Source organism: Ciconia boyciana, chromosome 8 (assembly GCF_034638445.1).
Source record: "Ciconia boyciana chromosome 8, ASM3463844v1, whole genome shotgun sequence".
NCBI lineage: Eukaryota > Metazoa > Chordata > Aves > Ciconiiformes > Ciconiidae > Ciconia > Ciconia boyciana.
The window spans coordinates 1,173,572-1,188,742 of NC_132941.1; the positions used below are offsets into that span (position 1 = coordinate 1,173,572).

The 15,171-nt window shown below is 43.5% G+C and overlaps 1 protein-coding gene across 1 annotated transcript in view; it reads left to right on the top strand.

Moving 5' to 3' along the window:
* UACA (uveal autoantigen with coiled-coil domains and ankyrin repeats) overlaps positions 1–15,171 on the top strand; it is a 34,103-nt gene continuing 18,932 nt past the window's right edge. The window contains exon 1 of the mRNA XM_072869810.1: positions 1–143. Coding sequence (XP_072725911.1) covers positions 87–143 — 57 coding nt within the window. The 5' untranslated portion in view covers positions 1–86. The remainder of the gene's footprint in view (positions 144–15,171) is intronic.

The window sequence follows — 15,171 nt, forward strand, 5'->3', positions numbered from 1 at the left end:
GGGAGGGGGCCAGCTCGTCCCGGCCGTGGCGGCGGCGGGTGCGTGCCGCGGGGTTGGTGCCGCGCCCGCCCGCCCGGGGCCGCGCCATGAAGAGCCTCAAGTCCCGCCTGAAGAAGCACGAAGCGGTCATCGGGGGCAGCGCGGTGGGTGCCGGCAGGGCTGGGCCGGGGGCAGAGGGGAAGGGGAGGCCCCCCCAAGGGGGTGGGGGCCTGCGGTGGCGGGCTGAGGGTCCGGGGGCTCCTGTGAGGGCAGGTGGGGCTGGGGGCTGCTGGGCTCTGGTACTTTGGGAGCTGAGCCCCCTGGGGTTACCTGGGGAGGGAGCGGTGGGGCTGAGCTCTGCGGGCGGGCAGTGGGCATGCAGCTCCACGGGGAGGTGGGCTGGGGCAGGGGGCTCAGGGTGGAGGGTGGGCCCTGCTGGGGGGGAAGGCTGGGGAGCTGAGGGGGGGGTCTGGGGCCTGCGGGGCGTGGATGGGGCAGGAGGCTGGGGATCTGTGGGGCGCCTGGGAGCTGGGGTGAGGGGAGTAGAAGGGACCGGGCGGCTAGGCATTGCATGGGGGCAGAGCACCGGGAGTCCCTGCTCCCTGGGGAGCTGAGGCTTTGCTGGGGGCAGAGAGCGTGGAAGAGCTGGGGTAACCTAGGGAGAGGCGCGTCTGGGGGGAGCGAGCTTTTCTGGGACAGATGAGGAGCCTTGGCACTCGGGGGAGCTGGGCTTCAGTGAGTTGGGGACCTGCTGGAGGAGTGGAGGTCCCTTGGGGTTGGAGTGCGAGGGCCGAAAGGGCGGGCAGCGAGCCGCCCGCCGGGTCTGTGCGTGGGGAGGAGGCACAGCAGAGAGAGCTGGCATGGGGAAACGCGGGGTGGGACTGTGCACTACGCCTGGCACCTCGTTCAGGCTGCCCTAGATCAACTGCAGCTCGGAAAATAAGCGTGCAACTGCATGTTACCTCTGCCTTCAGTTTTGCTGTCTGGCCCCAGCAGAAATTAACACTTCCCCCACCACCACCCTTAAGAGCCTTGGGAGCCAGAGCTGAGCTCCGACTGGCAACCTGCCCTGGGGCTTGCTGAGATATGTGTGCATGGCATTGTCAGTAGCTTGTTCAACGTTAGTAATTTCTGTGGCAAAATCGGAGCGCTCATCCCAGTGCACAGAAGGAGGATTTACTTAGAAAGTGGACAAAAAAACTTTCAAAGTGGCTAGTGACTTTATGGAGTTGTGATTTCTGATCGTCCAGTGTGGGAATACTGGGCCTGGGGGAGTTGCAGCCTCTGGAAATGAGGTACCTTTGTGATGGTGCAATTGTCTGTGTCTTGTTCTCTGTGGCTTCCAAAATTTAGGCTACTGTTAACTGGCTTTAAAGGACCTTATTGGTTTTCATTTTTACTTCATTCATCTCTGCAGATGACTTTTGATGAGAGAGGTCTTTATAACTGAAGAAGGCTATATTCGGAAGTTACTGTGCGTGGTAAATCATCTTTAATTGTGACCATTCAGTAAATGCTTCCCTGGGAGTCTACTGTGGCAGTGGCACTCCTAAGCTTATTGCTGTCTTTTTGCGCTGATTTGCTAAACTTGCCGCTGGCTACCTGCAATAGCGGAAAAGAGCAGTTTAATATGATACACTGACTTTTATCAGTCACCTTTTAAGATATTAGCTATCTTTAAAATACTCCTCCACATTTGTCTTGGATCTGAAACTATTACTTGAAAATAATGGCTTATTTGAAAGATATGTAGATAGTCAGGCTTGTAAACTGCTGAGCAAACTCATCTGAGAAAATGACAGCTCTGTGTGGAAGTACATCACTGTGCTGAACACCTTGCTGTGCAAGGGAGTGAGTCAGAAGTCTGTTATGATAATTTGTAATGTGTAGGCTGGCACTGGTTTATGTTATTCACTAGTTGTCCTATACTTCAGAACTGTTTGTTATTTCAAAGTAAGCCTACAATCATTAAATTTCAACGAACACTTACAGCATCCATATTTGTTTTTGAATAGACATGGAGATTTTTCACTTCCATAGGTGAAGGCTCAACAAGCCTTCCTTTCAGAGTAGGTTTGAGCAGTCTGAATACTTTTAAGAGCTGAAGTTTATTCTAAAATATACAAAGGGAAATTACTTTCACTGAGCTCCTTTAAAAACTGGGGTTTGTACCCATGATGTACTTATTTCCCATGTTTATTACATATTTTGGTTATGTGATCATTCTACTGGCTAATCAAACACCAACTTATAACCTTTTATATGGGGAAGCAAAAATTCAACTGCATGGGTGGGTGTTAACAGTGAGGCCGAAGAGGGGGATGCTTGGGTAAAGCCGGGTCTCTGTTTCTAACTGCTGGGGAAGGAAGGGAGGTGGGTGGGAATCATGCCAGCGTGAGCTTTATAGATCCTGCTTGAAACCAGTATAAAAGGGTTGCCTGTTTGAGAAAGTTCATCCCTCTCTCCTGTTCCCCACCCAGTGGTATTTCCTGTGAGGGGTGGAGAGCAACTTAATCCCTTCATCATGCTTCTGAAAATTTTCCTCCAGGTTAAGGTAATAGTTACATGCCCTCTGTCTTCTGATGGTGATCTTTTGGAAATGGCTTTATTACCTGTCTTGTGATGGAGGGAAGCCATGAAAAGCAGCAGAAAGTAAACATGATAGTTGCTACCAATTCTACAATTATCCAGAATGTTTTGTCTGAAAATGGAATTATCTGGTTTTGCCAACTCCAGCTGGCTGATGGTGCTTGGAAAATAATCTGAGCAGCCTGCTCAGTAACTTCAGTGCTCTGAATAGTGAGACAAATGCTTGGCATTGGCAGTAGCGTAGGCTGGAAACTTTAATACCAGATTCTGTGGAGCACGAAGCCTTGAGGGCATGGTCCTCGCTTTCAGTCAGAGATGATGCCTTATTCACTGACGCTTACAAGATAGGTTTTAATTAATGTAGTCAGTCCTATTGGGGTGACCACAGTGGCATGCCCTGCTAGTATTTCTGAGATTCCAAAATACAGGCTGATATTATAGGTGTATGTTTGTGATCCAGTTTGTGTTTAGGAAGTGTGTTCTTCCAGTAGAGTTAGAAATTCTGTCTGTAGCTGTATGTACAAGAAGGAAATATGAAATGCTCAGTGGTTGGTTTTTCTTGAGAAGATGGTTGGAGAAGGTTTGATTTGTCGTTCTACAAAGTTATTTTTGTTTCAGACCTTTGCTAATTGACTTGTGCTGGTGAGATTCTAACTATGGCCTTTGGGAGGGGAAAAAAGGTTGCTTACTTATTTCTTTAATACTTAGGAAGTAGGTGTGGAGGTGTTCTGTTAAATATGAGGTGCGTTATCTTATTAATGTGGGGGGTTTAACCTTTCTGTCCTTTGTGACGAGGTCTGGAATTTAAGGAAGGGGCTTCTGGACTGCTTGCCAGAGGATGGTGACTTACTGTGAAACATGGGATTCTTGGTAGTGCTTTGAGCACAGCTGAAGCTGTATCCTGAGCAGTGGCAGGTCTGTGTCTCTGGGGTTGTTTGCATCCGAAGATAACGACATCAAAGACAGAGCTGGTGTGAGATACGCATGCACTTCAGAAATCAGCAGCACTGCCTGGAGCACCCGCAAGTAATGAGAATGAGCAGGTGGAAAACCATGTGAAAACTTCTATCGATCCTTTCTCCTCTGGGAAAAGTGGTGTTGGATTTCTTTTAATTAAGAGAAACTGAACATCGTATACAATTAGTGGAAACCACTGTGCAAGAAGCAAAGGTAGACATCTGAGCACTTGCCCTGTTATGATGATCTGTGATTATTAAATTAATATCTGAACAAGTTTGGTAGTTAGTGACAGCTGAACTTGTTTGAGGTTGTGTTAACACTTTTTCCTGTGGGACTGCCTGCTTCTGTTATCCTGTGGGATAACAGATTCTGTTCTGTATCTGTGGGACAACACTTCTGTTAAATGGATGACTTTTCCTCTGTGTAAGGAGTGGAACTTTGTGGATTAACCCAATACACAATTAAACAATTACTGCTGCCCTGTCCTTGGCAGAGAGGGGAGGTACCACCTCTTGTTCTGATCTGACTGTTTTTATTAAGGGAATGGAAGAATGCTGTTTGTTGTCTGAATTTGCTAATTAATCAGCAACACTATATCTTTGTATGCACAGCGGAATAAGCTTGCTAAAAACGATTTGTAGCACCAGTGTGCTGTAGAATACATGTTAGTAACTGAAGGAATGAAGTAAGAAATAGATGTTTGGTAACCTAGTTTTAACCAAAGATTCACGCCTACTTCTGTGTTGAACTTCTTAAACAAAAGAAAGAACATGTGCTGCTGGTGGCACACATCAGTTTGTAAAGGAACAAGACTTTCATGGCATCTTGTCATGACTCTGCTCTGTTCTTGTCAGCCACGCTGATGACAATGCCATGACCTGTCAGCAGAATTTTTCCAGTATTGCTGCTGTTGACCAGAGCAAAGTTAGTCTTCCCTCTCCCCTACCTGCCTTGTGTCTGTTGTGGGCAACCTAAGGTGACTTTACAATGTCATCTTCAGGCAACGCAGCCAGGGATCAGCAACATTATAATAGTCAAATGTCAAACCCCAGACTGACTGGTTATTCTTTAGAGTGTGTTTGGGTTCCAGGAAGCTTTATTAAGGCTCGTGCTAATGTGTGTGTTCCTTGGGGGAAAAAAAACCTTTGTGATTCACTTGCATTTAGTGAAATAGAATTAAGTGCTTGTTTGTGTGATGTTTGTGGTTGATGTTGAAGAAACACAAGGTTAGTCAAGACAGGCAATTTGTGGTTCAGCAAAGGCTTTGTGGTGCAGCCTGTTTACAGGTGCACTGTAATTTTCAGGTTCCGTAAAAAGGAGTATTTGTCAATGGTTTATCATTTTGGAATGTAGCAATTAAAAATATTTTAAAAATTGAATGTACAGTGACTGCCTGTGTGCAGGTTAAATATCCTTAGCTGATTTGCAGCCATAATTATGCAGATAAGGCTGTTTGGTTATCTGTTTTAGGTTCGTCTGACCTCTTGCTCAGATACAACTTATGTAGTACTTTGTCAGTATTTAAATATTAATATTTATTAGCAAGCAAATGCTTATAACATCTAAGAGACTGATATTGTCTCCATATTTTCATTACTTAATGGTGACCAAACAGGATTGAGTCAGACTGTAACGTGGTATTCCCTTCTCCATGCATACATGCTTGAGGCTGCTTCCCTGCATGATGAATGTGATAGTCATGTCGTGTTTCATCACCCCCTAATATTTTCTGATGCTTCATTATTAATAAATGGAAGCACACCAATCAATCGGTCCTTGCCTGAGAGCTTGTAATTTCAAACTAATGGTTTGCCTGAGTCCTGAGGAAGGCAGCGTGATATGCTGCTTTTAATGGCAGACAAAGGCAGCTGGACTCTGACCTTGCTGCTGCTTTCTCCCCTTTTAAAGGGGAAATACTTTCTCCTAGGCACACTCTAATTGCTGGGCACTAGCGGGGGCAAAGCTGGGCTGCAGCAGGACCTAGGCTTCCAGGGCTCCCCATTATTCTTGTGGTTAAAGCTGTGGTGCTCTCCTTGCTGTAAAAGGGTGTAATGTTCTTCAATGTGTGTAAGTCTGGCCCCAGTTACTGTCAAATGTACTTAACGGACTGTTTTAAAATGCAGCTGCAACAACACTGGTTTGTTTCCAGAGTGCATAAGTAGTTCTGATCCCTTTTATTAGTGTCCAAGTTGTTCTGTATCTCAGGGCTGAGAATTTGAGGATGTTTCATCAATAAAGTGCACTTGAGTTGTATGTTGGCAATGAGACATGAGGAAGTAGTGTTTAAAAACAAAATTGAATTTTTTTATCTTAGCAGACTTTGCATCCTTCAGGAGCGGTATGTGGAGTTCTTTGACGCTTCCACTGTATCTTGTGTGCTGTTGTAGTTGATGCTGGTGGTTTTTCCCCCTACCCCAGCCGTGCAGACAAGAGAAACTGGCTATGCTGTGAGGTACATGTCACTCCTTGCAGATGGAAATGTACTGTCTGACACAGATTTAGAGCCCTTAGAATGGTTTTGAGAGGACTATTTGACATGTCACGCAGATAGCTAGAAGTAGATTTTGAGTATTTTCTTGATACTTAATAATTTGATCGCGATGGGATATGCTGACCTGTAGTAGGAAGGAAAATGCCTTAAGAATAGGGTAAAATCAGGAATGTTTATGATGAGGTTTTAGATGGTTACTGTTTGTTTTGCTTTAACCTGTTTGTTAGGAGACTATTACCTATATTAATTACAGGGTGCAGATGTATAAATAAGCCATGCAACAGCACAACTGTTAATATGAATTCTTGACACAAGTACTTTGAGAGCAGTGCAAAGCCCGAGCTGTCCTAGGAAGGCTGTTATTTTTTGATGACTGTTTAAACTGAGCCTCGCCCACTCTGTAGCATGCAATGACTTTTCTGTAGATGGAGAAATTGCAGTAAATGAGGTGATAACCTAATGTGCTGCATGTGGGAACCTGCTGGGTGAAACAAGAACCCTGTGTTCAAGCTGTGGCTGTTTTTCCCTTATGTAGACTAAACAGTACATCTTACTCCTGCAGTTTTAAACTCCAGAACATTTGCATGTGAATACAGACATATCCTGATAAGCAAGGTATGCTTATAAAATATAAAATGCCTTTTTTCCTCCCATTTGAGCTAACACTTCCCCAAACCTGGTATCTGCAGTATTTTCTAGGCAACTGCAGATAAGCTGAAGTCTGCGAGATAGACGGGTATTAGCTGATGTGCCTCTGTACTGTAGGGGGAAGCTACACCTGGTGCATATCTTTAAAAACTAGTTTCAATAGTCTAACCTATCCTTTCATTTTGTCAGTCTGGGCAGTCTTTAAATAAATCAAACTACTTCAAAAGCAGTTGTAATTTTGTGCCATATGGAATCGCAGGGTGTGTCTGTTCAGACACTAGTTTTGATCACAAATGTACTCTGACCTCTGTAGAACGAGCAGGAAAATTAAATGCGCAGGCTGATAGATGTGCCGAGCCTGCCCTTCTCCTCTGTCCTCGGCTTACATGACACGCGTACATTCTTCAAGTGACTCTCCCATGTCAGTGAGTGTCTGTCTTTCTCTGCAGAAAAACTGCATGAGACCTAAATGGGAAAACTTAGTATCTTGTGACAAAGATGGGCCTAAAATGAGTAATTCTTGGTCTCTTCTTTGACAAGAATTGTTCAATCTAATGGCCCTCACAGATTTCAGAAACTGCAGTGTTAGTTTTATAACTATTTCCATAAAAGTATGATGTTAGTGGTTTTGCCTAGATAATTTTTAGGACCGTTCATGTATTTGTGAGCACTTGCTGTAAGTGGCGATGGCACTGTTTTACCAGAGCTCTTTGCTCTCAGTGTGTTTTATGTGCTTATGTCACCCGCTAATGGCATTAGAGGAGGATGTGTCCCCCTTTGGTTTTTTCCGTTAATAGGATTATCTGCCTAGCCCAGCAGTGACGAGGAGCTGTGTTCACTTTCACAGGTTTATGTCAGCTTTCAGGCTGAAAGGTTTAACAACTGCTTTGAATTACAACTGGTATTTCTGAAGTGACTTAGATGACTGCTAAAGATTGTCCATGTTTTATTTACATATGCTGTTTATTTATGTAGTCGGTGTTCTGCAGCTATGTAGGCAAAAGTGTTTAGAGACTCTGGATGAGCAATTCCCAGTTCAGGTGGAAGCTTCCTGAGCAATACTTCTATTTCAGCAACAAGTTAACTTGTCACAATTTGTTTCACTGCAATATTAATGCCGCTATTTCTTGTGCCCCTGGCCCCGTATAGCCTTTTTAAAAAGGTCAGCGCATTCTCAGATGGTAGTCGTACCTCATGGATTGTGCTCTGGTGACCAGAAATCTCTTCTTGTGGGCTTTTTGCTGGCATGAAAAGTCTTGAAAGTTCCCTTCTGGCTGCTAGAATTTCACTCTGAAGAATATTTGGGTTGAGAAAAATCTCAGCAGAAGAGCCGCTGGGATTAAAGGGTTATGGATTGCTTTCCGAAGGCCTTCACGGTTGGGATCTTCATTTGTCTGTCCTGTTTGGGTCCCCATAACCCCAGTATTATTGTCCCCTCTTGTGTCTCGGGATCACTAACAAAGTACTTTCTTTGCTTGGAGCTCCTCAGTGGGGACACTTGGGTGGGTGGTGGGGTGTGCAGTAATTCTGCACATGGCTTCAGGGGCTCTACCTGCTTTTCTTTTTTTAGTTGAGAGGGAGAAGATGCCCAGTGCCTTCAAGCTCATATTCCCTAAGTATGGTGTTATCTTTGTTTATTGATAAAGATATATCCTATAACAATAACAAACTTTAAACAATACTTTTGCTAGTTGCTTCTCAGGTTGTCAGCAGTGTACAAATATATTTATTTTTTGTAGTCTGTCAGAACTACCCTTGCTGATAGCACCCCATGGCTGTCGTTGACAGCAACGGCATGCCCTTTCCACTGCCTTCAGTAACTAGAACATCTTGTCTTGCTTTGCTCAGAAAAGTGAGAGTAATTAGTCTGGGTACCAAATATGCTCTGAGTGTAAATACCTCTAGTGGCCATCGTTAATGCTCTTGCTGCTCTTGTCTTCAAATACTTAATTGTAATGACAGATGAGGAACAGGCTTGTTTCAAAGGCTGTAGTTTTAAAGAGTCTCCTATAAACATTGAACTATGCTGTATACTCTTCTCAGTAAACAACCGAGAGTGGTGATATTCTTTATCTGCTGCCTGAATTGGTGCTGGGTGAGAGTATTGCGGCATACAGCATAGGAAGATGTAATAATGTTATATGATTGTCCAAAGATATCTACAAGATGAGGACTGCAGATAAGTAAAGCAGCTTGACTTCTGGTCTGCTAAATATCTGGTAAGATAAGGGGTTTTGGGTTCAGAGAGAATAGAAGTAGATAACTGTTCATGCAACATGTAGTTAAGTTGTACAGACCCTTACCAAAGGGTGTTGAGGATGCTAAAAGCTTACCTGGACTTGAGGAAAAAACTGGGTAGGTTAATAGAGCAATTCATTCAGAATTACTAGGCATGTAGGTAGAATCCCGCTAGCCCAGGAAATTTAAATCATTGATTGAAAGCTGGGAGAGCTTTTGGAAAAGTGTTCTGTGCTTGTTCAGTTTACGTTCTTTTTCTGAGGATGCTGGCGTGTACGTAATCTCTGCACCACTCCCGAAGGCGTTACAATACCAGATGGAGGTACAGAGTGTGTGCAGGCGCCTAAGGTATCTGCTCAATATAAAGCCCTTAAACTGAGAGCACACCAGATACAAGCTGATAGGAACAAGTACTGCATTTGATCCTAGCCAGATGGTGGAGATGGGATACTCCCTTATCTTTGGAGACCTGGAGTTGGGAAGAATTCCTGGCAGGCTGAACTTAGGTAGAACAGGTAGCTCTGTGTTAACAGAAAAGGGGTAATACTGGCCTTCGCCAGGCATCTGTGGTATGTTTGTCAATCTAGCACCTCCAGAGGCTGGTGCTGCTGGTGTATCTGATGATGGTCTTTGTTCTGAAAAACCAAATCTGAGCTACGTTCCAAACTTCGGTTACACTGAAAGAATGCGACACAAGCATGTTTCATTAGTTTCCACCCTTTGAGCTCTCTGAGATTCAGCTGCCTTGGAGAACAATTTAATCAGTGTGAGTTTGTAGCCAGGCTGTGTTTACTGAAGCTGCTCAGGGCTGATAGAGCCATGAAAGCTGTGTTTCCTGAGAACTGCTGTCTGTGCTTAGTCTGAGCTGGGCAGGAGTGGGAAATGCAGTTTAGCAATCCTGAATCTTGTGGTCAAGACTGTCTTGGGAGGATCTTCAGCATGAAGGGACTGCAGGAGGAGTGCAGCTCATGAGTCATGAGGAATGTCTGCAGGCAGATAAAAATGGAGACAAGTGAAACCTTTGGGATAAATAAATCAGACTGTTTACCTACATGGTTTTGCACCAAACTGATTTCAGTTAAGTGGTGGGTTTTTTTTACTGTTGCTGTCACTTGTAAAGTGTCTTTATTTTTTTCCCCAAAATGCCATTTTTAGCTTGAGGAGACAGACTTGATTCTGGTCAGAAGATAACTTGAGATGCCATAGTCATTGCGCTTTTTTGGAGTGGCTTTGTCACGTGGACACTATTTGCAGAGAACTCTTGGAAGGTTCTTTTGAGAAACACGTTAGTGCTGCGAGGAAAAGGGCTGGTGCTCACGGCAAGTGATGTGGAATAGTTCAGAAGTTACTGGGAAAGAGAGAATTTGTGCAAATATGAGTGAGTGACTTTTTATAATCCCTTCCCTGAGAAGACCCATTGATTCGGTTATTTGTAGGCTCTTGTGGGTGTCCCCCAGGGTGTGTGTGTATGCGGTGTTTCTGGCTATGCACCATGTTTCTCTTCTGCAGACAAAACAGTGCATTGCTTGTCATGTTGACCTAGTCCTCTAAATATGGCACTCAGGAGATCTCCATTTAAATTTAAAACTTGTGAGAGTCTACATCTTCCCTGCTGTTAATCATTATGCTGTCTATTTAATGTTTTGACAGCCTCAGTGACTCCTCTCATTTAACATGTTGGGAGACAGACTGGCAGCAGCAGTAAGCCGAAACCAGGTTCTATTCAGAATGGATTTCATCACTGTAAAAGGAGATTTTTTTAAAGCAGAGGCATGTGTGTTTTCTAATTTAAAATCGGTTACATTTCTGTCAAAATAGGATCATGCATTCCATCTGCTCTGCAGTTGTAACTGTCTGAAGTCTGATCGTGAGTCTGGTTTTGGCTTTGTGGTGTGGTGGAATGGGAAAAAATTACTCCTGTGAGTATTTCAGTCCTTCTGTGTTATTAGTGGTGATAAGTATGACCTTCATTAATGTCAGTGGACAGTTAATTTGACTAACGTGTTTGTTATTTTAAAGTGAGTGTTTGCATGTCTGCAGACCATAACAACACCATAGTAAAGTTTCATGCGTGCTTGTCTTGTTAGTTAACGTTAAATCTAAAATGTGTTACTCAGGGCATGAGCATGCAGAGAATGTATTAATAGCTATTGCTTTCTATCTCTTGGCTATCAAGTACTGGATTATCAGAAAATAGATCTGGGCTGATGAGACTGTCTACGTATTGTTTACAAGATATTTTAGATCTGGGCAATATTTACTTGTGAGTCTGAGTCACTCTGGCAGTCTGTCCCACACAGAAACAAAAGCTCTGGGAGAGTTTTCTTGGGGGATTGCTGGGGAGGGACAGGCTGAGCAGGCGGCCGGACCCGCAAAGGGCTTCACCGGCCGGGCAGCTTCTGGCCAGGGGTAGCCCATATGTTTTTAAGAGTTATGAAGTCTGAAGAGGATCCTGAAGATGGGGGGAATATACTTGGGGATCCAAGCTAAGTGAAGGATGGAACAACAGGAATTCAGGGCAGTGGAGAGAATACATTTCTTGAAGCAGCCTGTTTGAACTCTGGCTTGGTGCTTTGTGAGCTGCAGTGGTTTGTAACTTGATGCGAGAGAAACTGATTGCTTCTGGCAGCAAGAAGTTGCGAGTTCTACGATGACTTGTTGGTTTTCTTGTGCAGCTAAAGACTCAGTAGGTATCTTAGATTTCATGTCAATGGCAGTAGTTTACAACTGCAAAAATGTGAAAGGTTGAATTTTCTAAGTGTTTTGTAACTGTTCCTTTTTAATTAATGTGAGTTACCGGTCTTTAACAACTCTTCCTGTGAGGAATTTTCTTTAAATGTTATATGCTTGGGTGACAATATTTGATTTAGTACATCATAAGCAAATTGTATCCACTTCCTAAGTGTTATAAGCAAAGGAAAAAATATTTATATTAAGATGATAGTTATATTAAAAAAAAAGCTTTTGTTAATCAGAAGACTTACAAACTGGGAGGAAAGAATGGCTGGTGAAGGTTTTTCTGTAGATTTGAGTGGGTTCGTGCTTGCAAGTATAAGCTGCGAGTATGAAACTCGGCAATCTAAACCCAATTGCAAATGTGCAAGATGTGGTCGCTTTCCTTTAGGGATGTGAAATGTGTCATATGCAAAAGAATCGAGGGGGAACAGAGCTTGATGCTATGTATGTATAGTTTCTAAGGTATTTAAAAATAAAACATAAAACCTGCTTTATAAGGTAGTTTATCATTGAGCGAACTTTGCCAAGCTGCGGAGGAATACTGTCTTCCCCCCCGGCAATGCACGCAGCTCTTGCTGCGAACAGTAATGTTCTCAATGTGAAAACTTCATTATGCCAGCCGGGCTGGCTTGGCTTTTAAGATAATGGATGTTTTAATCAATTGATAGTTGGTACTGTGCTTTGGCAGGGCAACGCTAGTGGGTGTGATTTCATTAGTTGTCTGGTTTTATTACTTCATGTCACTTTCAGCAAGTATTGTACTGAATAAGCTATTGCTAAGACTTTGATTACTGTAATCTTGTTTATATTGTGAGAATGGGGAATAAAGATAGTCATGATTACAACTCCAGTGTGCAAATCGTTCTACAGATGCAGGGTGGTGTGGCAGTGGGTGTTTGGTTTTGTTCTTTTTTCTGTATCTCCTCTTTTACCTAGCAAACCCTGGCTCTGGTGCAAGGCGAGACCTTGCTTGCTGCAGCTCCAGCCTCTGAGCGCTTTGAACTGGCTCATTGGCATTGGCTCTCTCCATTGTGGATCTTCCAGACTTTATTACATTAAATCTTGGAAAATTTCAGTCTTTGCTAGTTAGACAGTCTTAAGGAGAAGGTAGTCCTGGCTTGACAGAATGTAACTGTGTTTTTTTAACATGAAGACTGTACATAGCTTTTGGGTTTTATCTATTATTGTTCTTGCTTTCATGCATAGACTGCAAAGACTTGCGTACTGGGTTTGGTGCTTTAAGGAGGCAGAGGAGTGTGGTGTGATGAACCCAACATGAAGGATATGGGATTGATAGGCTGCTTTCTCACTTAAACACAAATGTTTTCAGCTACTCTTTGGCTGCTCTATTCTGGAAGGTATTAGGTTTGCCAGTTTTAATGTTCTTTATTCAGTGAGGCATGGAACTTCTGATCCACAGTGACAAATAACTTCATGCACCTACAGGCTGCTTATGTCTCACCGTTATCAGTAAATTCTTTTGCTGTGTAGAGTTAGATTTGAATATAATACTCCATTATAAGCCTTTTTCTTTGGTTAAAAGCTTCTTGAATATCAAATTGTCAGTGTCCAGCTTGGCCGTGAGGTTTCTGTCACAGAACGGAATTTCCTGAAAAGCGTGAAGCGATTCAGAAAGGATGGTTTGGCAACAAAGAGAACAAGCTCCGCATTTTGGGGTGGGATGCTTGGCCTTTGGCCTGAAATACTAAATTTGAAGTAAACAAGGAAAAAGGGGGTGACGAATGTCTGAGACTGAATGTGTGGCAGTTTGTTTGTAACTGACTGGTACTTTCTTCGCACTCTATGTTGCTTTGGTAATTGCAGGCAACTTAAAGCTATAAACTTTGAACTTCTTTCTTCTACAGCTCAATAGATGTTCATCTCTTGAATATCACACTTAGCTAAATTTTGACCCTTTGAACAGTCTGACAATGGTCAGGAAAGATTGTCCTCTTGCACATTTTTAGTGCATCCATTTGATGTTAAAACATGAAAACTGCTTGGGACTTACTTGGAACTGGTTCAGATCTATTTTTAGGAATGTCCAAATTCAATGAGTTGAATTAGCGAGTACGTTTCTGTACTGATGTCGTGTGTACGTACATTGACTTGCAGCATTTCAGCATTTGGTTTCATACCGCGCAGGGTTGAGGTACGGTCCGGCGTTGTATCGGATCTGCTGCTGTCCCCCTCTGTGCTGGTGCCTTTCCTTCCTTGGTGCCTGGCTGCAGGTGGATCAGGTCAGCGAGCGGGTCCGATGGCAGTTCTCCTGGGACATTTTCTTATGGATCAGCGTGCTGGGCAGGTGTGGGGTGCATGGTGAGCGTGCCCCCCTGGCCTGAGGCACACGAAGTGGAGGGAGGGCGGCTGGGGAGGGGAGGGATGCTGCTCTGGGCAGCAGCTTGCGGTTACATGGGGTGGGAAGCAGCGTCAAACTCGGCACCCTGCGAGTAGATGAAAGGATGTTTTGAGGAAAAGCAACTTGTATGAGTTGGAGAGGTGAAAATAGGGTCTCTGCTTTTTGCTTTTCTGATGTTCTTCCATCAGTTTTAGTTAAGTGTTGGACATGACAAACTGTAACTTTCAGTAAAGCTGGGAAGCTCAGCTATTCCTGATAAATGTGAACTGGGTTTAGAGCGGGCTAAATTTAGTGCATACTTCATGTGCTGCTGAATTCATGAAAACCAAAGTTTGCCGTTGATCACATATTTCATAATTGTCCTGTTTAAATATCTCACAAAGCTCACCTGATGAGTTCTGTATGGTACCTTTACATAAGGGTTGATAGAGGGGAAAATTGTAGCAGCTGTGTTTTATCTGCCCACTTCCGTATGAAATAATTTTTATGAACTCTGAAAAGCTTATACTGAAGATGATTACTTAGATTGGAAGTTGTTAGCAGTAGTATTTTGGGCTCTGTTACTTGCAGTTCCTCACTTATCTGTTCCTTTGTGTTGCATCTGGTTTATTAATTTGTAATTTTTGAGGCATGGACAGATAATTAATATATAGAAATGAAACAATTGTTTTTAGACTGTTACAATTCAAATGATTGACAATAAAGATAGAATAGAATAGACTATTTCAGTTGGAAGTGATCCTTGTTGTCAGTTGTAGTGATCACTACAACGATCTAGTCCAACTGCCAAACAAGATGAACAAGAAACTCTCCAGTTTTCATATAGTTAACCGCCTTGATGCGAGAGGACAGTTGATGTGCCTTCCCTAAAGGGCGTGAGCTAAGAAGAGGCAGCTTTTCAGATATATAGGTGCTGCAGAGAAAAGGGAGGGAGAGTTCTTAATGTGCATAGTGGAGAGGTTAAAATGTGATAACTAGGCATTAGGAGAAATGTTCTCTGATACAATTAACGAAGGACTGAACTGCAGATCTCCTCGGCCACTCTACCCTTTTCTTCGGTGGAGCTTTTGAGTTAGACGAGTGCCAGCCCAACAATGCAGAGCTATAGCTGGTCTTGTGTGGGGTTCCCTGCCTGCACCTGCATGACTTCTGTCTAGAAGTCCCTTCTAGA